Source organism: Monodelphis domestica, chromosome 2 (assembly GCF_027887165.1).
Source record: "Monodelphis domestica isolate mMonDom1 chromosome 2, mMonDom1.pri, whole genome shotgun sequence".
NCBI classification, from domain to species: domain Eukaryota; kingdom Metazoa; phylum Chordata; class Mammalia; order Didelphimorphia; family Didelphidae; genus Monodelphis; species Monodelphis domestica.
This window is the reverse complement of record NC_077228.1, coordinates 503,876,032-503,903,781: the sequence shown is the minus strand read 5'-3', so window position 1 is coordinate 503,903,781 and position 27,750 is coordinate 503,876,032. Positions and strand designations below refer to the sequence as shown.

General features: G+C 41.2%; 1 protein-coding gene across 1 annotated transcript; it reads right to left on the bottom strand.

The window, feature by feature from the left end:
- Positions 1-838: 838 nt before the first annotated feature.
- Positions 839-26,772, bottom strand: C2H17orf75 (chromosome 2 C17orf75 homolog). The gene is made up of 10 exons (XM_007485554.3): positions 26,556-26,772; positions 22,030-22,110; positions 16,587-16,712; positions 16,071-16,214; positions 14,516-14,573; positions 11,935-12,054; positions 10,892-10,956; positions 9,912-10,048; positions 7,813-7,916; positions 839-3,549 (listed from the first exon to the last, which is right to left on the bottom strand). The coding sequence occupies exons 1-10, from the start codon at positions 26,705-26,707 to the stop codon at positions 3,331-3,333; spliced, it is 1,206 nt and encodes a 401-aa protein (XP_007485616.2). The 5' UTR covers positions 26,708-26,772; the 3' UTR covers positions 839-3,330.
- Positions 26,773-27,750: the final 978 nt, after the last annotated feature.

Below are 27,750 nucleotides of genomic sequence, written 5' to 3'. Positions count from 1 at the left end.
AAATTCTTCACAATCTGGCTCCAGTCTGCCTTTCCAAGCTTATTATTCACAAGGTTATTTTGAAGTTCAAATGAGCTAATATTTATACAGTGCCTAGCATGGTGCTTGGCACATAGGAGGTACTTAGTAAATGATTCTTGCATGACAACCTTATGTGACTTTCCAGAAAAAGGAATTAGAGAGAAAAGCTGTAACTATTAAATTGTATCCCCATTTCCGGAATTTAGGCATTTGTATTACCTTGGTACCACCATGTCTAGGAAGCATGCTTAAGAAGCTAATCATGTGACTTGGTGTGTGGGCTATTTTATCCTCTCCTTTTAAGAAATGGAATTTCAGAGACAGCTGGGTGACTCAGTGAATAGAGAGCTAGGCCTGGGCTTGGGAGGACCTGGGTTCACATTTGGCCTCAGATACTTCCTAGTGATGTGATCTGGGCAAGTCATTTAACCCCAACTGCTTCAACCTTACCACTCTTTTGCTTTAGAATTGATCATTAGTATTGATTCTAAGACAGAAGGGAAGAGTTTTTAAAAAAAATGGAATTTCCACTCAAGACTAAAGGCTGGAGAAATATTATCCTGAGAACTGAAAAGTTTCCCCAAAAAATTGTAGGCCTTCCTGTCATCCAGTATACAGAGTAATTTATTCCTGCAAAAGATGAGCATCATTGGTGGAGAAAATGGATAAAGGGGAGAAAATGGAGGGAGGAGAAGGAAAGGAACTTGAGCTAGTGAGTGGGGTAGGTCTCACTTTCTGGATGGTGAATAAGGAAGTCATTCTTAGCCTTTCTACTCCATTTGTTTACCAATAAGAAAGAGACCCTTCAGGACTGCTATACAGAAGAATAATCTTTATTCTAACGTGATGAAAATCCATCAAAGACAAAATTGTCATTTTTAATGATACATCTAATTTTTTTGTACATATCATAACAAAAAGTTACATTTTGCCGAGGGGAGACTGGATTGGACCTATGATTGGGCTGTTCTCAGTTACTCAGTTACTCAGGAGACACAAGGAAACTTCCTTTATAAATACACACAGTCTTATGGACTATGGACTTACGAACTAAAACTTAGTCTTAGGAACTGGCCTGGGCACTGAGGGGTTTGGCAATTTGCCCAGATGGGAACCCAGAGCTTTTAAACTCTGAGGCCACATGGATGAAATCACAAGTTTGATTGTCCCTCAAAAAAAAAAAATCACCCTTAGCGGTGTCTAATACAGTATAGTGCACACAGTAGGTACTTAGTTAATGTTTCTTAAATGATTTTTTTGTGCAAGTCTGGTTGGCAATTCCAAGATGATCCTTAAATATAGAATATGTGTGTGTGTGATTAGCCTTGCAAATTTGAAAGCATTCTCTTAATGCTATTTATTATTATTATTATTACCACTGCCCTGCGTGCAGAAATGACTTTCTTTATCAATAAGTCAAAAATAAGAATCCGCCAGTCACAAATGTGCAGTGCAGTTATTCTGAGCTGCAGCATTCCCCTTCAGACTATTTCTCTCGTGACTACAATTTAAGTCATCAACTTAATTTTTTTAAAATTAATACAGAATTATTAAAAAAAAAAAGAATACAAGGCCTTTAAGAAGACCCTCTACAGTAACTGTCACTAAAGGACCAGGCAGCCATGGAGTAACGGGGAAAGCTTGGACTAAGATGTGAGTTTGAAAAATGCCTCTTGACAGTGTTGTCTAAGAAACCTGGACCAAGTCACTCCATCCCTGGGTGCTCCAGGAAACTAAGACTATCAGGACTGGACAAAGTGCCAGTTTTCATGGTGAGGGCTGGAAGCTCCCAATTCAACAAGATCATAGACTTGGGCCCCTGAAGTAATAAAAGCACTTGTCCGTCGGTGTCTTGGAGAAGGGGTCTGCAGTACTGCCTGAAGGTCAATTCTAAAGCCCGCTTAGTTTCAGTCTGGTGGCCTCGGCTTGCCTTTCACATTTTATAAATATAATCCGAGCTGAGCTCTGAAGAGCTGATGGCAGCCTTAGAGGATAAAATGGGGAAAACACGGCCAGTCGTTCAAAAAAGGGTAGATCACTGTTATGACTCAGCATTTCATAGGAATTTCTATACATCTGAGAGATGATTCCTCAGCTTGAAGGCCTTTAAGATGTCTATATATTCCTCGAGCAATAGAAATTGAAGATTTATGTTTCCTGTTACAAGATTATAGAATCTCCGTCTCTGAGTCTAGGAAAATGAATCCGCATAAAGGCAGAGGTCCGGATAGAGCCTTGCACGATGCCTCCCGAACCCATTCTTCTATGATTGACAGGACTAAATAATAATGATCAAGTGGGGTTTATTTAAAAAAGCTCCACAGAAGGAAAACCGCCGCAGTGGAAAGAGATCCGAGTCTCCTGAGAGCAGACTTCTCATTGATTTGGAGAAAAACAATTCGAGAAGAATGAAAGTACAGAAATCAAAAATCAATGCCCAAGCCTGAATTTATGAAGAATCTCTGCTGAGTTTCTGAGCTTACAAGCTGCCTGTAGAATGCCTTTGTTTTTCCTTTTCCCCATCTCTGATCACTCTTCCCAAGTCGAGCATTTCCAGCTTCATGGAGAAAAAAACGAAAAGTCTATTCTTTAAAGGATTGGTGGGATGATTCCACAAACCAGCTGACATTTCCCCTACAAACTGGCATATCTACTCTACCGGCTCCTTTTGCAATTTGCACATCAGCACCCCGGCTGCCCGTATCATCGTGGCCATAATCTAACAGACAACATCGGGCATCCACAGAGTGCAAAGCTCTTAAGACACGGGCTATGCTCTAGACCCGTCTTTGGAATGCTTTTGGGAAGCCGGCTGGCCTCAAGCTGTATCGTCTTGGAGTAGCTACACAGCGCGAGATCTTGGGACGATCGAGAAAGCATCACGATCTTCTGCCACGGGAAACGTCTTCACAGTGCTTTAAAGAGAGGAAGGGGCGAACGAGACCACAGAATCTCCGAGTGCCTAACCACCAGCAATGCCCAGGAATGCCCACACGAAGGCAGGGGACTAGAGAGATCCGATGGCCTCCGCGGCTCCCTTCCAAGCCCAACATCCTATGATGGAGGAGGCTAAATGTCGACAACTGTTTCTGTTCACTTTCAGACCTAAGGCTCAATGGAAAATGTTCTTCCTGGTTTTAACATGATTTAAACCACTAAGAGACGGCAACTAGAACTCACTGGAAATCACCGAGTGCTTTCGGACAGTATAATCCATGATGACAAAAACAAATGGGTTCCCCTCGCTCAGGAGAGTAGGACTGTACAGGACGATGTGGCAACCATTTCAGGGTGTAGAAGACCGAAGGATTAAGAAGTCTGGGCAGCAGCTTCCTCTTTCACGAATTCTTCCAGGGCCAAGATCACGTTTTTGGCTTCGGGCATTTCTTCGTGCTCTACTTTAACTATCTTGAGAAGGATGTCTCCGCTGCCACAGTTCTTGAGAAACAGGTAACACTTAAACAAGGCATAATGATTCATTTCTGCCTGGCGAATAAATCTCTTCAGGTTGTTTGTGTCTTGGATAGCCTAGGAGAGAGAGACAAGAAGTAGGCACGTCTTTTTTCACCTTTGTAATGGGGTTTGGATGGATTAATTGTATAAATGGAGATTTTGAACCCTAGACTTCATTCCCCAGAAGTCCTTAGTATTTCCCAGAATTCCCTATAATCTCTCCTGAGTCTCCAGTTGGCGAGATCACAATTGGTATTTACCTAGCAGTAACGCCTCCCACATTCTCTTCTCTTCCTTTGCAATGATGTAGCAAGTATAGTGGTAAGCTAAGTGCAGGGATTTTAAATGGGCAGCTCAGTGGACTGAGAGCCAGGCCTAAAAACAGAAGATCCTGGGTTTAAATCTGGCCTCAGACACTTCTCAGCTGGGTGACCCTGGGAAAAATCACTTGACCCCCATTTCCTGGCTCTTATCACTCTTCTGCCTTGGATCCAATTCATAGTATTGATTCTAAGATGGAAGGTATGGGTTAGAAAAAATAATAAATAAAATAAATGAATAAATAAATAATGCTTAAGTAACAGGTGAAATGAATCAAGCTAGGACATATGATAAAAGTTGGAAGAAACTCTTTGTTGGAGGGTTTATGGGAAGACAAGACACACTAATTCCCTGCTGGTGGGACAGTAAATTGGTTCAACCATGTGGAAAATGGTTTGGACTTACTCAAGAAAAGTTCTTAAATTGTTCATACCCTGAACAGGCCATAACAATAGATTCCTTATAGGAGTGATACAGGAGGAAAATTTATAAGCAGAAACCCAGATCCTACAACTGGGACCATGTCCTAAGGAGATTACTAACAGCAAGGAAAAAACCCAATGTGTACAAAAATATTCACATTATTTATGAGAATGGAAATCTTGAAACAAAATATATGCCCAAGGACTAGGGAATGGCTGAACAAATGACAGTAAATGGAAATAATAGAAATTTTCCATGAGGAAAGGTGAAGAATAATTTAGAAAAACAAAGATTTGGGGCAACTGGGTAGCTCAGTGATTGAGAGTCAGGCCTAGAGATGGGACATTGTAAATCTTGAAATTTCTCAGACTTGTGAATGTTAAAAATTTCCACACTGAGGAATCCTCCACTGGAACAAATTCCCTACTGGGAAACATTCCCCATTTTGATGTGAGAACTCGCCAGGATCAGAAATGGGAGGACCTCTACTCCACCTGTACTTAAGACTGCTTTAGGGGAAAAAACTCCTTGCTAAACAATGAAAGTACTTGGACCCATGCTTATAATAAGGCAAGGAGTTCTTTGAGCCATGCCTGTTTTTTAGAATTGATACAATGAGATGCTAGGTACCTAAAAGGGTCAGGCAAGTTTTCTCTTAATGAGATTAGTTGACTCAGCTGTGTTTTCACTGGTTCAGACTTACTGAGGAGATTAGTCGACTTAGCAGGAATTCAGATGGGCAGTCCTTTGGAAAATGTCTACAGTGATTGGTAGATGTAAGGACTTAGGGGAGGTGACATAGGAGAAAAACCCCTATATAAGAAAAAGCAGAATCTCTTGAAAAAAAATCCTTTTGGAGGATCTCTGATGAGGATCGCTTGGGAAGAATCTCTTGAGAGAGGCTCTGGAGAAGGGAAGCTTTTGGAGGACAATCTTTAAGGAGATCTCGCTGGAGCTCCTCTGAGGGGACTCTGTCCCTCTGGAGGCTCTGGAGAGAGGCCCTTTGTAACAGTCACTGGCTGGAAGGCTCTTTAAGGAGGACTCTGGCTAGAACTCTCTCTGGTGAAGTCAGCTGAGATGGAGCTGGCCTGGTGTCACTAGAATCCTTGCTTAGACAGACCTTGTGGTGAGTGTTAAAAGACTGACTGACTGATCTCTCTCTCTTAAGATTCAGGTCTAGGCCATGTTGGCTTAAGGCCCTTCATACTTATTTCCTTTTTCTCTCTTTCTCTCTTTTCTTTAATTCCACATTTATATTAATTAAAATCTCTATAAAACCCAGTTGACTTGGGTATTTGAATAATTGGGAATATTTCCCTGGCGACCACCTTATGTTTGATTTAAAACCAAGACACTGTAGTGAAACATATTTTCTGCGGTCAAATTTACTCACCTTCTCTTATATCTATCACAATTTATATCTTCCACCATTTTAACTCACTACAGTTTACAACATCACTCTTCTAACTGTTACAGTTTAAGCCATATACTATTTTAAATGTTACAACATCCTGGGTTCAAATCTGGCTCAGACACTTCCCAGCTGTGTAACCCTGGGCAAGTCACTTAATCCTGTAAAAATTAAATTAGTCTCTAATAATAGTATTATATTTTATGAGGTTTATTAAGGATTATTAGAAATCAAGGAATAAAGAAATACAAAATAAGAAAACCACATGCCTAGGGCTGATTAGCCCATTCTAAGCTTACTTACTACATCTTGCAAATGCTGAGTAAAGAGCATAGGGGTAAAAAAGGGATGGCTGCCATAGCACTGCTGGGTCTGTACCCCAAAGAGATAATGGACACAAAGACTTGTACAAAAATATTCATAGCTGCGCTCTTTGTGGTGGCCCAAAACTGGAAAAAGAGGGGATGCCCATCAATTGGGGAATGGCTGAACACACTGTGGTATATGTTGGTGATGGAATACTATTGTGCTAAAAGGAATAATAAAGTGGAGGAGTTCCATGGAGACTGGAACAACCTCCAGGAAGTGATGCAGAGCGAGAGGAGCAGAACCAGGAGAACATTGTACACAGAGACTAATACACTATGGTATAATCGAATGTAATGGACTTCTCCATTAGTGGCGGTGTAATGTCCCTGAACGACTTGCAGGGATCCAGGAGAAAAAAACACCATTCATAAGCAAAGGATAAACTATGGGAGTGGAAACATCGAGAAAAAGCAACTGCCTGAATACAGAGGTTGAGGGGACATGACAGAGGAGAGACTCTAAATGAACACTCTAATGCAAATACTATCAACAAAGCAACGGGTTCAAATCAAGAAAACATCTAATGCCCAGTGGACTTACGCGTCGGCTATGGGGAGTGGGGGGGAGGAAAAGAAAATGATCTATGTCTTTAACGAATAATGCTTGGAAATGATCAAATAAAATATATTAAAAAAAAAAGGTATGGCTGCCAGTTTAAATACCAATTGTGATCTCGCCCAGGTGGAGACTCAGGTGAGATTGTAGGGAATTCTGGGATATACAAAGGACTTCTGGGGATTGAAGTCTAGGGTTCAAATCTCCATTTTACAACCCCCCCATTGCCTAGCCCTTACCACTATTCTGCCTTGGAACCAATACACAATATTGATTCCAAGATGGAAGGTAACGGTTTAAAAAAAAACAACAAAAAAAAACCCCACAAAGATCTGTATGAAGTAATGCAGAATAAGGAAAGTAAAAAGAGAGAGTAAAAAAAACAAATGCGATTGCATCATAAGATTGATTTGGAGAGGCAGCAGAATTCTGCTCCCATATAGCAGTCAATGCTAGTGCCATATTGCCACAATTTAAGAGTACCTCATCCATATTCCTCCTTTCTGCTCACAACTGATACTCAAACTACTTTCTCAGGGAGTATATTTTATAAGGTGGTTTGTCTGGATATTGGCTGGGAAATAGTTTCTGTCAAAATAAAATATATCCTTCAGTTTATTATTTAAATGAGGTCTCAAAAATGGACCCTTTGTGGAACATCCAATATACTGTCATACTATACTTCCTAAACTGTTCATTAGTTTTGCTGAACTTCTTTTTTCCTCCTTTTCCTTTCTCTCTTTCTTTCCTCTGTGACACAAAGGATGGCTGGAGGAGAAGGAGGGATCATATATACAAAAAGGCAGAGTATTAAAAAAAAATCAAATTTAAAAAAAGTATCCTTACACAAGAAATGACACCACCCAGATTTCATACCATTAGGCCATCAGGTACTCTAGCTCAGCAATATTACATAAGAAAAGACTGATGTGGGAATTCCCTGGACCAAATGGGACAGACCTCCCTTCCCTGGCCCTGCAGGTAGGCAGTGAGGGCATTGCCTGAGTCCTCGGGCGGCCAGGTAACTTCTCTGGACACAGAGCTGGCAAGGATCAGAGACAAGATTCACCTGGAGATTTCACAGAAAATACCAATCTCTCTCAGGCCACAAAACTGACTGACGCTTAAGATCGACCCAGCAGGCAACTTAGGAAGCAAGAAATTAAATGGTTCAACATCTCATATGCACCAGCCATGTGAAAAACACATCAAAAAACTCAAACAACAAGCTCCAAAGGACCAGCCCAGCCAGGAGTTACCTTCAGTTTAAAGTTCTCTAGGATTTGTCGGAAAAGAAATGGGTTGCCACCCTCTGCGGCATTCAGGAATGCCTGCATCCAGTCCTCACAAAACCTGTTGCTTCCTGTAACACAGAGAGAACATTGAAAAAAAATATCTGATAGTTTTTGGAGCATTGGAAGGCTTCCTCAGCACTTTCCAAAAACCATTTGACTTAAGTACTACAGGTATGATTATTTCCATTCGCAGATAGGAAAACTAATCTCAGACAGGCTCACATGGCTTGCCCATGGCCCCACAATGGAAAGGGACCTTAGATGACATCCCATTTCAACTTCTTATTTTACAGATGAGGAAAAGGAGGCCCTCAAGTCATATATGGAGGAAAAAGAGGCAAAATTTGAATGCAGGTCTTCCTGACTCCTCCACTTGGCTTATGCAAAGGACATTCTGCAGTTTACTGTTTTTTTTTCTTTTCTTCCTTCCTTCCTTCCTTCCTTCCTTCCTTCCTTCCTTCCTTCCTTCCTTCCTTCCTTCCTTCCTTCCTTCCTTCCTTCTTTCTTTCTTTCTTTCTTTCTTTCTTTCTTTCTTTCTTTCTTTCTTTCTTTCTTTCTATGTGTTTGTTACATTAAAGTTCCCAGGTATCTCCCTCCCTCCTTCCCCTCCCACACTAGAGAAGGCACACTTGACAAAGAAAACATATATGTATATCTAAAACTATATCCTGGATGCTTTTATTTCTCAGTCCTTTCTCTAGAGGCAGACTTTCACAATTAATCTTCAAACATTGCATTACTTGTAATAATATTATCTTGCACTTTGCCCTTATAAATCTCTCTCATATATTCCTCCTTTAAGTAACCTACTGTTGTTGCCTGAGATGTGAAGCAGTAAAAAAAAAAGTTTTTATTTTAAATAGATTTTAAAATTTTCTTTTAATAACAAATTTTCACATGTTTTCCAAAGTTCTAGGATCCATATTGTGTCCTTCCTTTCTTCCCTTCCCCCTCTCAGAACTGACAAGCAATTCAATCTTGATGATATATATGCATTATCACACAAAACATTTCCGTAGTATTCATTTTTGTAAGTGAATAATCTTCTAAAACCCAAATCCTAAAACATAAACCCAAATAAACAAGTGATAAACAATATGCTTCCATCTGCATTTCTACTCCCACAATTCTTTCTCTGGAAGGGCAAATATTCTTTGCCAAAAACTCCTCAGAATCATCCTGGCTAGACAATTCTGAGGGATTTATGAGAAAGAACACTATCCACATCCAGAAGAACTGTGGGAGCAGAAACACAGAAGAAAAACAACTGCTTGATCACATGGTTAATGGGGACATGATTGGAGATGTAGATGCTAAACAATCACCCTAGTGAAAATATTAATAATATGGAAATAGGCTTTGATCAAGGACACATGTAAAACCCAGTGAAATTGCATGTCAGCTACAGGAGGGGGTGAGGGGAGGGAAAGAACATGAATCATGAATCATGTAACTATGGAAAAATATTATCAACTAATTAATTAATTGAACTTAAAAATAAATAAAATTTAAAAAGAATTATCCTGGTTAAATAGATTTTGGGTTTTTAAATCTAATTTTTCATTTAATTTTAAAAAATAGTTTCCCATGGTTATTCAATTGATTTTTAAAAAATTCTTTGTTAGCAGGTATGGTTCACCAAGTTGGAGAATGAGGAAGAGAATCTATTTGGAAATAAAGTTGATCTAAGAACGAGAGATACCAATAAGACTTTTTTTTTTTAAACCCTTACCTTTTGTCTTGGAGTCAATACTGTGTATTGGCTTTAAGGCAGAAGAGTGGTAAGGGCTAGGCAATGAGGGTCAAGTGACTTGCCCAGGGTCACACAGCTAGGAAGTGGCTGAGGCCAGATTTGAACCTAGGACCTCCCATCTCTAGGCCTGGCTCTCAATCCACTGAGCCACCCAGCTGCCCCCCCCATAAGACTTTTTTAAAAATAAGAGACTACAATGGAAGATAGAAAGAAAAACTGTAGAATCTGCTCTCACCCAATTATTATCACACACAACATGGAAATTCAGGCTTAGAAACAAACCAGCAGAAGGTGCTTGCAAACGTCTCACCTGCATTAGAAAATTGCGGCTGAGGCCCACTGCAGCCTATGACCACTGACTTGTGTGGCTCTTCAGTCATAGCCATGCATAAGGATGTCATCGTCCCTTCATGAATAAGCCCCTGGAGACTGGCCACACTCAGAAACCTGCCACAACAGAGGGTTCCTTTGTCCATATTTCCCGATTAATATTTCTGTTTTTACTGGGACTTGGGCATTCGCAGGTCTCATTCTGCTACTGATCAACCCTGAAACTTAAGCTGCTTCGTTTTTCCAGTCTGGGCCTGTTTGGGCAGGCTGGTAGCCCACCCTTCCAGGAGCCCACCATGTTGGTGTGGGCTTTAGTGTTGGCACCAGATGAACTCTAGCACTTCTGAAGCTCAAAACTCCTGAACACTCTGCCGATCTAAGCCTCCTGGGCAGCAGGGACTACAGGTGTGCCCGATGATACCTAGCCATGCATTATTTTTAATGAGGTTGGCTCCGAAAAGAAAAGCAAATTTTTTTTTTAAGTAAATGTCAAAATTATGAAGTAGCTTCTAAGGAAAGTGATGACTTCAGAATGAGACATACTACATTTTCAGACATGGCCAATGTGGGAATTTGTTTTCATTGTTCCTCAATCCAATTTTGGTGGAGGGTAATTGGGAGAACTAGGGGGATGTTGGGAGGATTGGGGAGAAGTGTCGATAAGAGTTGCCAAAAAACAGATAAAAAATAAAAGAAAAGAGAACCTGAAGCATTCATTTAAAAAAGTACACAGAAGAAGAGTCCAGAGAAAAAAATCAAAACACTAACAAAGGCAGCTCTTAAGGTGACATACTGAATTTATAAGCAGGCTGTATGCAATAGAGATTTGCAGTTACGTGAACAATAAAAAGAAAACTACATAGATAATGTTACAAATAAATAAAATCTAGAAATTTAAAAAAATTTTAAAGCAACTTGTGAAAAAAAAGCTGTTTTCATAAAACTTTAAGCAGTCTTTACCCAATAATGTCTCTCTTTGTTTTTTCATCTGATTCTTGAACTTCGACAGGAGTGTAACTCAAAGCCTTTGAGAGAGAAATTCATTGTCAGCATGTATTTTTTTGCTTTGGTTCAGTCAGTCAACAGCAAATATTTATTAAACACCTACCATGGGCAGAATGGAGGGTGGTGCCTCTATGTGCAGAGGCTAAGGGTTGGGAAAGATATAAAATCTAGGAAAGTCCTATTTCTTCATGGTTTAAAAAAAAACTTGTCATAAATGTAATAACCATCAAAAAAAGACAAACAAATAATAATAAACAAAAAGAAATAGAATCTATAACAGAAGATCCTGAATAAAGAGTGGAAACCACAAAGGGTTTTTTTTTCTGTCTCCTTTCCCAAATACACCTTGGGTTATTCTCCTTCTGTATTTCTTTTTTCTATACTGAACTATAGGCAATTCCATGGATGAAAAATTCAGTCAATTCCTCAGGTGATTCCAAATATACCTCATTACCAGTGCTAAAATATCTAGATACTTGAGTAAATTTTCCAGTTTTCATTTGAATATTGAGTGTCACTTAGAAAGGCAACATGCTGGAGTAGCTAAACATTGGCTCCTGAGCTGGAGGACCAGGGTTCAAATTTTACCTCTAACAAATACAACCTGTGTGACCCTTGACAACTCACCTAGGCTGTAGTAACTTTACATATAAAATGAAGTAGTTGGTCTAGATAGGCTCTGAAGACCTTCTGGCTCTAGAAGGATCTAGAATCCTTCAAGCTCAAAGGGCTTGGGGTGCTTTTTTCTTCCCCTCCTGTCACTTAGGGAATTAATTCTATTTGCAGGTCATCATTATTATGAAATGTTTTATCTTGAGGAAACCTCAATTGGTAACTGCCACTGACTGAATAATTAAACTTTAAGGATTGTGGGAAGATTGTTGATAGCTAATTACATTTGGGATGAATGGAAAAATAAATATGAGAGGTCTCTTTAGATCCCTTAAACAACTTCCCAATAGGCTCTCAAGTAATGGATTGTATTTGTTGATACTTACAGCATGCAGGAGAAAGGTAAGCTTCTCTTGAAAGAGATTCACAACTCTTTGGATTGGGCAGACAACCTCTTCAAACCAGTTGCTAAGGTAGGATTTGGTGCAGGCCTCCACACTACCTTCCTATACAGAGTCCAGAATACAATAATATCAGTCTCATTTAATACAAGATTCCATTTTAACTAAAATGTATTAGTTGACAGTAATAAGAACTGATGGATAAACACTTCTGAATTTTTAAAAATAAATTTGTTACATTTAGACACAAAAACTTTATAGTTAATTGTAGAAAAACAGAAATATTAAATGCATCATTTTCAGATCATAATGCAAATTAAAATTAATAAAGGACCATGAAAACACAGAATAAAAATTAATCTGAAACTAAATACTTAATCTTAAAGAATGAATGGATTAAAGAACAAGTCATAGGGGTCAGCTAGGTGGCTCAATGGATTGAAAGCCAGACCTAAAATCAGGAGGTTATGGGTTGAAATCTATCCCTAGATTTGTGGGTATAGAATAGATTGTAAACTTTTCTGTATGGGGTGGCTTATATGGGAGAGAGGAAGATTCCTAATATAATATGGGTCATTTGCCTTCCTATCCTAAAGTTGCCAGAGTTGACATTTCTTCTTGGAAAGATGTGTCTTGGGGGAGGGGGGGAGGGGCGGAGACAGAGAGAGATGAGACACAGAGATATACAAACACACAGAGAAATAGAGAAAGAGAGACAGAGAGAGAGAGAGTGTGTAGCGCTATGTGACCCTGGGCAAGTGATTTAACCCTCATTGCCAAGCTTTTACCATTATTACAGACAAAAGATGAGGGAAGGAGGGAGGAAGGAAAGAAAGAAAGAGAAATAGAGTGAAAGGAAAAAGGAAGGAAGTGAGAGAGAAGTCAAAGAAACATAAATAATTTTAAAGAAAATTATGAGACAATATACCAAAACCTATAGGATACAAGAAAAGCAATAATAAGAGGAAATTTTATATCTCTAAATGCTTATATTACTAAAAAAGAAAGAATGCTTCCAAATTTTAGGAACAGAAAAAGAATGCTGAAATCTATCCTTCCCAGAAGAATGTTTTGTCAAGAAATTTTGCTTGAAAAATGAAGCAATGAGAACAGAAGACAGTCCAAGAGGGTACACTGAAAAGCTGAACTGTACTGATATTAACATCTCAAAGGTTTTTTAAAAGACTGAAGTTCTCTATCTTACCCAGCCTGGAGTGCAAGGGCTATTCACAGACTGGTCCCACTCCGATCAACACAGGAACTTTGACCTGCTCTGTTTTCTGGCCTGGGCCAGTATGTCCCTCTTAGGCAATCTGGTGGCCCCCATTCCCAGACTTGTCACATTAATGCCAGAATTAGTGCAGACCCCAACTGAGCTTAGTTCATGGAAGCACTGAACTCCTGAGCTAAAGAAAGCTACTAGTTTCAGTCTCCCCACTAATTGGGATTACAGACAAATGCCTCCATGCCTGGCTTTTAGTCATATTAAAATTAATATATTCTTAAAAAACTCTAGTTATACATAACTAAGATTTATGGTTTCATGTATAATCCTACTTTTCTCTTACTGATTGTACAGTAAAATGTTCATGGTTGTTCATGTCTGTTCAGTTCCTAATTTTTTAAAAATTGTAAATCAAGGAAAAGGGCAAAAAATAAGCCTAGAACAGAAACTATTGTAAAATTTGTATTTAAAATGGTGAAACCTAAAGTGTTCCTTGTCATTTCTTCACCAGAGACAGTCACCATTCAAAGGAAAGAATGGAATGGTTTTATAAGAGGCAAATGGAAGAGTCTAATCTCACCAATCAGATCAGGAGACTAGGAAACTCACCACGACAATGGGAGATTGCTTCCCAATACTAACACTCTGGTACTGATGTTCTCACATTTTCTCCCAGAAACACTTATCTTTACACAAAGGAATGTCACTCAGGCAGCTTTAAGGGAGGAAGGCTAATTCATATTATATGAGGAGCTATCTGTTCCCAGTTCCCATCCAGAGGAGTTTACAATCCATCCGTCAACATGGAACAGGCAATAAACTTATGAAATTTATTATCCAAAGAGGCACTAGATGCCAAAAAGGTAAAACTGCTTCAAAAAAGGTTGTAATTCATGAACAGAACAGAGAGTAGCTGAGCTCTTATGAGAGTACTGGGATGTAAGCAACATATCTCCAATTTTTCTGGCTAATATTCATAAGGACCAAATGATCTCTGGGGCCAGTGGACAAACATGCAGGATCACAACCATGACTCAACACAGCACAGCAAGTCTTTTATTTTTAGGCCCTGGACCCCTATTCCCATCACCTCAGAACACAACATTCACATGACACCTCACTGAATAAACTATATCACCCACACTGAGTGGGGATAGAAAGTAGCAGAGCCGTGATCCAGAATTCACAAGGGCTGGTGGATTTGTTTCGCCTGTCTGCAGAGCAATGTCTACTTGGGATTCTTGGTGGCTACCTGGAAATGTGTTGCAAGTAGAACAGAACCATAGACATCCAATATTATTAATCTTTCCTGCTTAAAAAGGATAAAATCAGGTTCCTTACCTCACTGTCCACGTTTGTCTTCAGGCCTTGGATATATTTGTCCAACTCAAGTCTGAAAGTGTGTTCTTAAGGAATAATAACAATAAATAATAACAGCCAGGATTTCTTTGTAAATATTATCTTGTTTTATCCTCACAATAACCCTAGGAGGCACGTGTTATTATTATTACCACTGCCATTTTGCAAAAGAGGAAACTAAGTTGGATAGAAGTTAAGTGACTTGCCCACTGTCCCAAAGCTAGTAAATGTCTGAAGCTGGATCTGAACCCAGGTCTTCCTGACTCCAAGCTCAGTGCTATATCCACTGAGCCACCTAACGGACCCTGCTTAATAATAGGGAAACTAGCTAAATAAAATTGTGGTATATTCATGTAAAGTAATACTGTAATATAACTAGGATGACCAAGAATGAGAATAGAGTACTATCTAAAAAAAAAACCTTTATAAAAAATCAAAGTGAAAAAATCAAAATAAGAGGAATAGAGTACACACTGAATACAATTATATAAGAGAAAGTGAATTAATCTTTGAAAGGGAATTTAAACAATAATTATAATAATGAAAAGGAAAACTTCAGAATTCTGATGAATAAATACAGCTACCAATCATGACTTCAGAGGACTGGCAAGGAACCATGTCTCCTATCTTTTGGCAAAAAGGGGGTAGAGGGGCAAAATGAGGCATATGTTTTCAGTTCTGATTTGCTTAATTTTATTATTTGTTAAAATGAAGCGTTCCAGAGGACACAATCATTTGGAAATTATAGTAGTGTTTAAAAAATTCAATATTAAGCATTAATTAAAAATGAAATATTTTTTTAAAATGATGAACCATGGACTGCCAAAACATCTTGTTGGAAACTTAAAGGGAAAGGCCTAAAGTCCTTATATAATACTGTATATTTTGAATTTAGTTAATTTATATGTAAAGAGTCAATTTTAAAAGTTTAGAAGTTAATGTCTTATTTCAGTAAAAGATTTAGTGAATCAATCCACAAGATTTTAAAGTACCTAAATGGGCCAGGAACTGGGCTACTAATTTTTTTGATTAATAAAGCTGGAGTAGTTAGGTAACAGAGTGGATAGAGTGCCAGGCCTATAGAATTCAAAACTGGCCTCAGACACTTCCTAGCTGTCTGACCCTGGGCAAGTCACTTAACCCCAAATGCCTAGCCCTAACGGCTCTTCTGTCCTGGAACTGATACTTGGGATTGATTCTAAGACAGAAGGTAAAGGCTTAAAAATTTTTAATTAAATATCTGGACGTTCTCACCAAGGACCTTCCCCTTCTTTCCCCATACCATTCCCCCAGACTGACAGAAGGTACCCAATTCCCCAGCGGTTGGCCCAAGGGTCTAGGCAGGCATTCAGAGCAGGGGAATCTTCCATTAACCCTCTCTGAGGCACTCCATTAGTTAATATTAATTTCTGAAAATAAAATGGAAGAAAGGTTGTAGGATCGGGTCTCGGGTAAGAGGAAGGAGTCAGAATCCAGCTCCTCTTTTGTTCCCCTGAGTGGGCCTTGCTGTCATCTTCCCAGGCAAAGAAAAGGATATAGCTCCAGTCCTTTTTCAGACCCTCCTAAGAAACAGGCTATATATTCAGAAGGGCCAGGAACGGACTCTGCAGTTGTTCTTTCTAGAAGCGGTTTGTCTTGTTGGAAAAGGCAGTAATAGCAACCGACCCGGGAATCTGGAAGACTTGGGGCAGGAGTGGGGAAGAAGGGGTAGAAAAAGTCAATGGAACAAGCTGGTGACTCATCCTGTGCTTCTAATCTAGCCCATGGCTCTTAAGGCTGCTCATCTTTATCTGGAGTCTGCCCACCTCCTTATCATGCCTTAAGTGAAATACTTGGAAGGGAAAGGTTAAGTGAATTGCCAGTATTAACCTAATTAACTAATTAAAGGGAGAGTGAGTCAAGCTCCACAATTTCCTCACCGTGATCAAGATGGGTCTAGACATGGAGCCAGCCAAGTATATGTCAGCCAGAGAGATCTGGCTTGGGGAGAATTGCTTATCCCTTCCATCACATGGCTCAGAAACAAAGACTCTGCCTGTATCTCCGTCCTTACCTCAACTCCACCGATGTCACATTACCCAGTCCTTCGAAGACGGCTCCTTTTGACAGACGTTTAGAGATGGCGCCCCGGAGTTCTGGCTCTACTTCAGATGGCAAATTAGTATCTAACAAGGAAAGGCTTTTCAAACAAACAAACAAAAAAAAACCTCTATAGATGGATGCTTTACATAAATGGACTCATTCATTCATTCATTCATTCATTCATTCATTCATTGCCAATGGAATTCTGAATTTGCAACAATGAGGGTGGTTGATGAAGCTAGAAGGACTTTCAGGGATGGGACTCACAGGACCCATGATCTTAGCACAGAAGCCGTCACATCCAACCTGCTCATTTTACAGAGAGACTATATGAATTGGCCAAAATCACACAGCGAGGACAGAGCTGAGGCAACCTTCCAAGACCAAGGCCTCCTGTCTAGTGCCGTGCTACTCCACGCTGGCTCTCTGCCAGAGGTTCTTGCAACCTTTTTGTACTGTGGACCCTTTGGCAGCCATCTAGGGAAGCCAAACATTACCCTATCCAGAAGAATGCTTTTAAGTGGCTAAAACAAAATATATAGGAAGAAAAATAGCAGCTAATTACATAGAACTATCGTTATCACAATTTTTAAAAATCTGCACTCTCTAGATTAGGGGCCCCTCCTCTAAGCGGTTTATTTGGGAGTTCATATGGTGACATGCCAACCACCTTCCATCTCACCATGCATGAAGCTAAAAGCTAATGTCAAACATTTTGTCACCTGAGTTTTATGTTATGAAGAAGCAAAAATCTAAAACTTGACTGTGGATAAAACTCAATTAAGCAATCAGGGTTTAAGCATTCCGCATGCCAAGTCCTATATTAGGTATGGGAAATACAACACATAGAAATCCTACTCTCAAGGAGCTCATGATCTAATATGGGGAGGGATTTCCCAAGCGAGTTAATAAGTACTAAGGAGAATCCCTGGCAAAATGCTTGGGAAAATCTGAGAAAGGTGACATCAGTATAGCTGCACTTCCTGGAGGTGCCTGAGGCAGGCCTAGATGGAAAGGAGGGACTTCAGCAAACAGAGATGGTAGGGAAGCCCTTTGTAAGACAGAAATTGGAAGGGCCAGGGCAAGAGTAGGGCCCTAAGATGGGTCTAGTTTACCTAAGACGTAGAGTAGACACAGGAGTGTGAAATGAGACTGAAAAGGCAGCTGGAAACTGAACTATAGTGGGCCTTGAAAGCCAGGATTGGTCAGATGAAGATTCTTAGCTCTTCCCTGACTGTAAAGATTTAATTGTAACTCATGTCTATTTTTAGATTTAATCCCCATAAGTGTAAACATAATACTTAAAAGCTAAGTCTGAAGATCTGCCCATTTTAGATCTAATCACCAAAAGTGCAACTATCCCACTTAATCATGAAGTGGGAGGTCTGTGACCCATGTGTGCGATAGATAGATAGATAGAGAGAGAGAGAAAGAGAGAGAGAGAGAGAGAGAGAGAGAGAGAGAGAGAGAGAGAGAGAGAGAGAGAGAGAGAGAGAGAGAGAGAGAGAAATAGCCAAGCAGTAGAAAAGGGCCTAGGCCTGAGCCTAAGGGAGAGTGAGTCAGTCTTTATCATTCACCACAAGATCTCCAAGCTGGGTTCAATTGCGAACTCCATTCAAATTGTCCTCACTTCAACTCCGAACTCCAACTAACTCCAAAACTCCAAAACCAAAACTCCAACTCCCCAAATTCAGTAAGTCCCTTCCTTTTAAAGAAATTTTCTCTTGTGTCACCTCCCCTAAATTTTCACATCTATCAATCACAGTAGACATTTTCCCCAGGACTGACCATTCTTAGTTCGCATCTTCTTTTGTTATCACCTTCTCTGATTAGATTATATGTTCTCAGTATTTCACATCTCTTTGCTAAGCTTGCCCTTTGTAAGTTGCTTGACCTTTTAGTGATTAATTTAACCTTTATAGGTACTTGGCACCCTTTTGTATTAGATCTAAAAATAAGACCTGGCTTAAGGTTCTAGCTTTACTTTAAGTATGAGTTGGGGACTTTTCATTGTTCCATCAGGAGTTTGCAACTTTATCTTCCCCTAAGGCACTGTCTGAGCAGGGTGGAGTAATTTTAAAAGTTCTCAATACATTCCTGATCAAGTACCTCCATTGTTACAATAAGGGAATTTGCTTAACCAAATCTTCTAAGGTACAGTCTGAGTAGTTTTAAGATTCACAAAAGGAAAGACCTATCCTCTTGAAAGACACTTCCTGGGTCCTCAGCTTTGAGGCCAGCTGAAACTAATTCTCCCTGCCCAGAGGGGCCTGGAGTAAATTACTTAGTATCTAGGTTAGATATCTTACCCTATCCTCTCTCTGATTTTCTCCTTCATTCTTTCTATAATTTGTAAATAAATCTCTTTGGAATTAATTAAATGCCTGGCAAACACTCATAAAATATAAGTCCAACCCTTTTAAAAATAAACCCCTTTGGGGGCAGCTGGGTAGCTCAGTGGATTGAGAGCCAGGCTTAGAGACAGGAGGTCCTAGGTTCAAATCTGGCCTTAGCCACTTCGTAGCTGTGTGACCCTGGGCAAGTCACTTGACCCCCATTGCCTAACCCTTAACACTCTTCTGCCTTGGAGCCAATACACAGTATTGACTCCAAGACGGAAGGTAAGGATTTTTAATAAATAAATAAACCCCTTTTCCCCCTTACAGTGTCTCTGAAGCTTGGGGGACTGAGAGGATAGTGAGACCAAACACAAACATGAGGAGGGCAGGTTTGGAGAGGAAGATGAGTTTTGGAGTCAGAGGTGACAAAAAGGTGGAAATATATAGTAGGAGGATGGAAGGGGGGCCTGAGGCTCTTTGGAGAAGGTGGAGGATTTGTAAATCATCTGCAGTCAGGAGAATGGATGAAATCATCAAAGGAGAAAATGTCAAGAAAAAAGACAAAAAGGAATGAGGAGGGAACTTGCAGATGAACCCTTTCTTAAGAGACAAAAAGGAAGAAAAGGATCCGGCAAAGGAGATTGAAGGAATAGGAAAGGAGGTCAGGAGACCCACGAGGTGCAGTGTCACAGAAGCTAAGACAGAGAGGGGGCCAAGAAAGAAAGGTGTTCCGTGGAGCCAAATGCCTCAGAGAAATGAAGAACCCAGCAGAAAAAAAGAGAACCCAGTGGATTTCAGGTTCCCGGTGATCTTAGAGATGTGCAGCAAAGATGGAAGCTATAACACGATGGCCTAAAAAGTAAATCCATAGTAAAGAAGTAGCAGCTTCATTTAGGGAAGGCAAGAGTCTAAGAGGGTAGCACAATCAAGCAAGAATTTTAGGATTATGAAGAGTTAAAGATGTCTGTAGGCTGTAGCCAGAAAGGTGGGAGAAGTTGAAAATGTAAGACAGAAAGAGATTGTTTAATGGGGACAAGTCATGGAGGTGACAAGAGAGAATGAAGCCAAAGGCAAATAAAGAAGGGTTGGCCAAGGGTTCTTCCTCTCAGCCTGGATCAATTGGTGATGGAGCAAGCAAAGATCTTGAAGGGTTTAGAGAAGCAAAGTTCAGGGAGTTCTTGTCCCAAGGGCCTCAGGGTAGAAGGCTGTTCTAGGCTGGCTCTGAAGCATGAAGACAGAGGAAGAACATGTATTCTACTCAAATCTTCTCACTGCTATAGAGGAAGATACTCTCTCAATATAATACCTACATCAGATCTGAGTAATTCAGATCTCAGCTCTGCCATTTAGAGAGGCAATCAGGTGGCCCAGTGGGTAGAGCCCTGGGTTTGGAATCAGGAAAATCTGAGTTTGAATCCTCCCCCAGAGCTTTCAAAGAGCTAGGGGACCTTGTGCATGTCACCTCTGTCAGCTTCTGTTTCCTCAACTGTAAAATAAGGGAGTTGGACTTCCTATCTTCTACAGGCCCTTTCAGCTCTAAATCTATGATCTGTGTTACCTTGGACATGACCATGCACCACCTGGAGTCTCAGTTTTCTCATCTGTAAACCAAGGGGATTGGATGAGATGGTCTCTGAGGCTCTTTCTAACTCTAAATCTAGGATCCAGTGGCAAAGGGTATATAACAAGTTCCAAACAGGGAAACTTCCTCTACCAAAACTGATCTCAAATCATCTCTTTTTGCTCTACTGCAAAAATGAATAATATGGAAATCGGTAGTATAACATTTGTATGACCCAGTAGAATTGCTTGTCAGCTCAGGAAGGGGGGAGGGAAAGAAAATGAATCATGGAAATATGGAAAATATTTAAAAAATTAAACCACCTCTGACTTGGCAGGTAAGTGCCAGGGACCCATGCCTGAGGCACATGATGGTGATGGCCCAGAGTATGAAACAGTTCAAGAACAGAGGATGAAACACAAAACCATAAAATGATCTTTAAAATCTGACTGGGCCTGAACCAGTGAATCCACTAGTACTGGGAATTCCCCCTAGCCATGTGGTTTGACTCTCTGTACTGGACAGCCTTTAGACTACTGTCTGGAGCAGAGAGGTCACACACAAGGCCTCAGGCAGCCCAGGACGCTCCTGAGGGCCTGAACCAGGCAAAAATGTAATTGAGAAAGATCTCACAAAATAAAAATACAAGAAAACCCAGCCAATGTACAGTCAGCGGTCTCCAGCTGGGCCACAGACCCAGTGTGTGTTGGGACAAGATCTTCCTGGCTCCAGTTGGCTCGCTATCCATCATACCACACTGCCTCTCATCAATGACTTCTGAGAGCAACCTTAGGCTATCATTTAAATCTAATACTGGAATCCCATGTGTGTTCCCAGAAACGGAGAGAGAAAAAACACTTATCAAATTGCTAATGGCAGGAGCACTATTTGGCCTTCTCACTGGACTGTGAACCCCTCCAGGCCTCTGCACTTTCTTCCTATTCTCAGTATGGGACGTGGCATACAGTAAGCACTTAATAAGAGTTTGTGGACTGACTGGCTAGAGCTGTCCAGTTGTCAAAGTTCACAATATAAGAAAACAGAAGTCTAGGATCTCTGAGAAGTGTAAAAATTAAATTATGTTTCTAATAATAAAAATATTATATTTTATGAGGTTTATTAAGGATCATTAAAAGTCAAGGAATAAAGAAGATACAAAATAAAAACCACGTGCCCATGGCTGATTGGCCCATTCAAAATTCCCCGCGCTTAGCTTACCACTATACTTGCTACATCATTGCAATGGAAGAGAAGAGAAGAGAGCATAGGAGGAGTTACTGCCAGTTAAATACAAATTGTGGTCTCACCAAAGATGGGGACTCAGGTGAGATTATAGGGAATTCTGGGAAATACCAAGGACTTCTGGGGATTGAAGTCTAGGGTTCAAAGTCTCCATTTTTACAGAAGGGTGAATTTATATATCTGATACATGAGTCATTCAATGGAAAATTAGGACTGCGGGTCTCAACGGGTCAGAACCGTACTAGTAATGAGAAAACAAAAGCTGGCTTTACCTGAAGTCTGCAGCAGGAGGGGTTTCCAAAATCAGGCTACCAGGACTGCCATCATCACCGTCTCCATGTTGGGTTGGCGACCTATGAGTCATGGGGTGATTATGGTCATTAATCATGGAAATCTCAACATTGTAAGGATCACAGAGGAAGGGGGAGAGCAGGGGCAGAAGTTAGTCAAAGGAGAAGTCAGCTTGGAATATTAGGAGAGAAAGCAATGATGGGAGCCCTTTTTTTTAGGATGGAAAAGATAAACTGCAAGTGCAAACTGACAACAGGCAGTCCATAAAGGATCTGACCCCAAAAGTCCTTAGAGTTGAATAGAATCTCAGAAATCACCTGAATTTTACAGATGAAAAAAAAAAAACAAAGCATACCAAGAGGAAGGGACTTGCTCAGGGTACCATCTGATCTAAACCCTGAATTTTACAGATGAAAAAAAAAATAAAGTGTACCAAGAGGAAGGGACTTGCTCAAAGTAAAGAGATTAGTTAGTTGCAGTATCCAGGAACTCTCACCTGAAATGAAGCCTATACCTGCAAACCCACAAGCCAGCCCCACTTCTAAGACCCCCAAACTATGTAGAGGCAATAAAAACTAATAAAGAATAAGAAGATGAACAATAGGAACTAGCCAGAGGGGAAGAATTCTTAACCAATAAGAGGATAAGGAGATCACAAAAGATAAAATAGGTCATTCTCACTGAATGAAATTGAAAGCTTTTATACAAATAAAATTATTGCAGCTAGGGTTAAGAATGGAAATGGTTGGGGGAAAAAACATCTGTTATACTTTCTCTTTGACAAAGGTTTGATATTCAAAATATATAGGGTATCCTAAAGTCTCTGTGAATCACTGGCTTTAATAGTTTAAAATTTTGTTAAGACTTTAGGACACTTAGTGCTCTTCTGCCTTAGAAACAATATTGATTCTAAGGTGGAAGGTAAGGGTTTAAAAAAAAATTTAGGACATCCCATGTTGAAAATTAACATGTCTAATAATGAAAGCACTTCCCAATAAAGAAGTGGTCAAAGGATATGAATCAATATTACTCAAAAGAACTGTAAACTATTAACAGCCATCTGTAAGACTGTTTCATCTCCTCTCTCTCTCTCACGCACAGGTCGTCTCCTATGCCTGCTCTGTTTCTCCCTCTTCATCTCTGCCTTAGAAGAACTGGTTTTATGCTGGATGGGATGTGGCAAAGTCTGGACATTAATTCATTGCTGGTGGAGTTGTGAATTAATCCAACCATTCTGGAGGGCAATTTGGAACTATGCCCAAAGGGCGATAAAAGACTGTCTGCCCTTTGATCCAGCCATAGCACTGCTGGGCTTGTACTCCAAAGAGATAATAAGGAAAAAGACTTGTACAAGAATATTCATAGCTGCACTCTTTGTGGTGGCCCAAAACTGGAAAACGAGGGGATGCCCATCAATTGGGGAATGGCTGAACAAACTGTGGTACATGTTGGTGATGGAATACTATTGTGCTAAAAGGAATAATAAAGTGGAGGAATTCCTTGGAGACTGGAACAACCTCCAGGAAGTGATGCAGAGCGAGAGGAGCAGAACCAGGAAAACATTGTACACAGAGACTAATACACTGTGGTACAATCGAAGGTGATGGACTGCTCCATTAGTGGCAATGCAATGTCCCTGAACAATCTGCAGGGATCTAAAAAACACTATCCACAAGCAGAAGATAAACTGTGGGAGTAAAAATACTGATGAAAAGCAACTGCTTGACTACAGGGGTGGAGGGGATATGACTGAGGAGAGACTCTAAACGAACACTCTAATGCAAATACCAACAACATGGAAATGGGTTCAAATCAAGGACACATGTGATACCCAGTGGAATTGTGCATCAGCTATGGGAGGGGTGGTGGGAGAGGGGGGGAGGAAAAGAAAATGATCTTTGTTTCCAATGAATAATGTTTGAAAATGACGAAGAAGGAGAAGGAGAAGGAGGAGGAGAAGAACTAGTTTCCTTCAAAACTCAACTCAACAACTCCTTTCTCTAGGAAGCCTTTCCTGATCCATCACCATCCCTTCCTGATCCATTTTCTTGATACTGATTTATGTACATCCTCATATACAGACAGATTATTGCCCACTGTAGATTATAAACTCCTTGGGGGCTGGGGCTGTTTCATCATTGACTTTTAATCCCCCGCACCAAGCGCCACACCTGGCACATAGCATGCACTTAATAAATGATTGCCGGTTGACTCATTATTGGATAATGGACTACCCCATAGCTCAATTCCGAATCATAAGCTGCCTAGACCAAAGCTCTCCTCTCCCTGGCCACCACTCCCCATTCACTTCCTTCTGACCATCCAGGCCCCTCCTGGGTCTAAATCTTACCTCTTATTCCATTGTGTTCTAGAGATGCTTTATTCTATTTAATTTAATTAATTTATCCTATTTAATTTAATCTATTAACAAGTGGCCTTCATGTGAGATCTGCTCTTCTTCTGTCCTTTCCCTCTCTTTGTAATCACTGAAACATGACCTTTTCCTGAAAACTCTGCATGGCTGGGGATGGCTGTGCCTTCCACCACACACAGGCTGTGACCAGAGTAGGGCAGGCAAGCTTCTTGTTCCTACTGTGGCCTCTGCTCTCTTCCCTACCCCCCTACTCAGCAACCTCTCCTGCTGAGGTTTGCCTCCCTCTATCCTGATACTAGTGGCACATCATTCTCCCTCTTTCCTCAAGGACTTTAGTACCCAGCTCACAGTCTTCTTCTTAACCTCGGCTCTAGCCCTTATACTTGGAGATTTTATTTTTTTAATCCTTCCCTTCCATCTTAGAATCAATACTTTGCATTGGTTCCAAGGCAGAAGAGTGGTAAGGGCTAGGCCATGGGGGTTAAGTGACTTGCCCAGGGTCACCCAGCTAGGAAGTGTCTGAGGCCAGATTGGAACCTAAGATCTCTCGTCTCTTGGCCTGGCTCTCAATCCACTGAACCGACCAGCTGCCCCCCAAAATTTATATTCTAATGGGAGATACAAATATAAGTATATCACAAATATAAAGAGAACACAAACAAATGCAATGTACTTAAATCCAAGGTAATTTGAGAGAAAGGGGACTAGTATTTGGGGAAATCAAGAACGGCTCCTAATTTCTTCTTTAAAATAAACCCTTTTGTGACCCTAGGCAAATCATTTAACCCCATTTGCCTAGCCCTTGCCTTTCTGACCTAGAGTTTTTAGTAGGAAGAAAGCCAGAGCTTATATAATGCCATATAATAATAAAAATAAAACAAAGGGATTGGACTAAAAAAATAAAAATAAACCCTTTATCTTAAAATCAATACGAGGTATCAGTTCCAAGGCAAAAGAGTGATAAAGGGTAAGCAATGGAGGTTAAGTGACTTATCCAGGGTCACCCAGCTAGGAAGTGTCTGAGGCTAGATTTGAATCCAGGACCTTCAATCAGTTGGTCTGCCTCACTGCCCCTCATTTATTTATTTATTCACCTTGCATTTATTTGTCTGTGACTATGCCAGGACCTTCTTGTGGCATAATTTTCATATTTTTATCCCTGGATCCCAGCGGTCCCTGGCACACACAAAATGCTTGACTGATGGGAGAAAAGCATGAAGGCGGGAAGGTGGGCAAAGTTGGGTGTGGAGGGGCGTGTGTCCATCTGTCTATGCTAAGTGGTAGGCATACAAAGAAAGATAAGTCTCTGCCTTGCAAGAGCTCCCAATCTACCCAGAGAGCATGCAAAGGACTAGGTAGAAACAAGTTAAGTTCAAGAGAAGCCGAGGTATCACAGAGCGGAGATAGAGAAAGGTCCGCACCACCTTAGCATGCCTCCCGTCCTTGTGGGAATGAGCATGCGTGTTTGTATCCCTTGAAAGCTACTTGCACCCACGCAGGCACGCACGCACGCACGCATGTACGTCTTGTTGGGCCTGGCATCAATGCCAGCAAATTAGAGCTGCAGGGCAGACGTGCATGCGCACTCCGTGACGTATGTGTAGGCATGACAGCACAGCGGTGTGATCATGCCACGCTGGTGCGGGCGCCGGCGCTGTTGGCATACTTGTGCACAACGAGTTAATAACGAAGGTAGTACCAAGTAAGCGCATGCCTCGTTCCCACATAGGCATGGGCCAGTATCAGATCAGTATCAGGGGCATGTTTGCGTGCATGAATTCTCGTGTTTAATAATAGTTTATAGAGGGCTTACAGGTATTACGTCATCAGAGCCTCCCGACAACTCGGAGAGGTGGGCATTGGGGTAATGCCCATTTTATAGATGAGAGAACTGAGGCACAGAACGGGTAAGTGACTTGCCCTGGGCCTCCCAGGTAAATATCCAACCCTGGAATAGTTGAGCCAAGGACTTCCGGTCGCCCACCCCACCCCTCTCCTCATTTTCCTACTTCCCCCCCCACCACGCGTGCTTGGGAACAGGCATCTGCGTGTGCGTGTACGCGCGCGCGCACATACACATGCAGCCCGGGATGAGCGGGGGAGGGGCAGGCCCGAGCCGCCCCGGGGCCGCACCTGCTTCCATGGTAGGCGTAGAGGCAGAAGTGGCTGCTGGGGGGTTGCTCGGGTTTCCGGTCCTCCGCATTCCCTCCGCCACCGCCGCCTTCCTCGCTGCTCTCTAGCTCCTTGTCGTCTGCGTCCAGGGACTCGTGCAAGGAGGGTAGCATGTCTGCGCGCTGGGCCGGGCCGAGCCGAGCAGAACCTCAGGCGCGCCTGCGCGAGGGTGGGGGGTGGGGTGGCCAGCGTTCTGTTTCTCCGCCCCACCGCTCCTCCCATCTGCAGTGTGGTCCTGTTGCCAAGTTTCTGCAGTGCCCTATTCTCCACACTCCTACGTTCAGTGTTCGCCACGAGGGACCTGATTGTCCCTTTAGTGGCTCGAGAGAGAGGGGTGGCCTCAGGTTCAATAGGAACTTAGATTCAAACCCAGCCTCTCCCTTCCTGGGAGAGTCTTCCGGGACAAATCACTGGTCTTCCTGGGTTTGTGTTCTTATGGTTGGAGACATTAATCCTAAATTCCATGAATCACAACATAGAAGGAAGGGCCTTTGTCCTCTGCCCAGGCAGACAGCTTTCCATGGCTAGAATCTTACTGGGTAGAGGTTGGATAGTCACTTGTTGGACATTTAATACTATAAATCTATTTTAATTAATTGGACTTTAATGCTGGAAGGGACTTTAGAGACCATGTGAGTTCCCAGGCATATTGGATGAGATGAGTTACCTTTAAAGGTAATTGAGATATTTTTAAAAGTCCGGTCTTCTTCCCTCCTTCACCTCACCCCCGCCAAACAATAACAACAAAAACCAAGGAATGCTCAGACCATCATACAGACATAGATCAAGTAGCAAAAAACAAAAAAACTGCTTATTTTCACTTCCCTCTGTCAACTTGGCAAAACAGAACCGCTAAAGTAGTTACAAAGAACAAGTCTTTAATCAGGACGAGACTGAGTTCTTATGGCCAGCACACGGAACCAAGCTCTGATACTCCGGGAACATATCTCCCAGAAAAAGTACCTCAAAGGAGATTTTCCAATCAACTGAAGAACTTGGGGTTTTATATACTCTTTGGGGAATAAAGGAAAGGAAGGACAATTGATTGGCTTAAGTGGAGACAAAGGAAGGAGGAGTTCAGCCTCAGAGAGGCCTAGATATAATGGAAGAAACTTCTAAAACAAAAAGCTTACTTAAGATTACTTAGATATATCTA

Coding starts and splice junctions, on each gene's coding strand:
- C2H17orf75 (XM_007485554.3), bottom strand. CDS start 26,707: ATGCTACCCTCCTTGCACGAGTCCCTGGACGCAGACGACAAGGAGCTA. Junction 22,111..26,555: donor TACGCCTACCATGGAAGCAG/GTGCGGCCCCGG, acceptor CATGACTCATAG/GTCGCCAACCCAACATGGAG. Junction 10,049..10,891: donor ACAAAGAGAGACATTATTGG/GTAAAGACTGCT, acceptor CTGTTGTGGCAG/GTTTCTGAGTGTGGCCAGTC.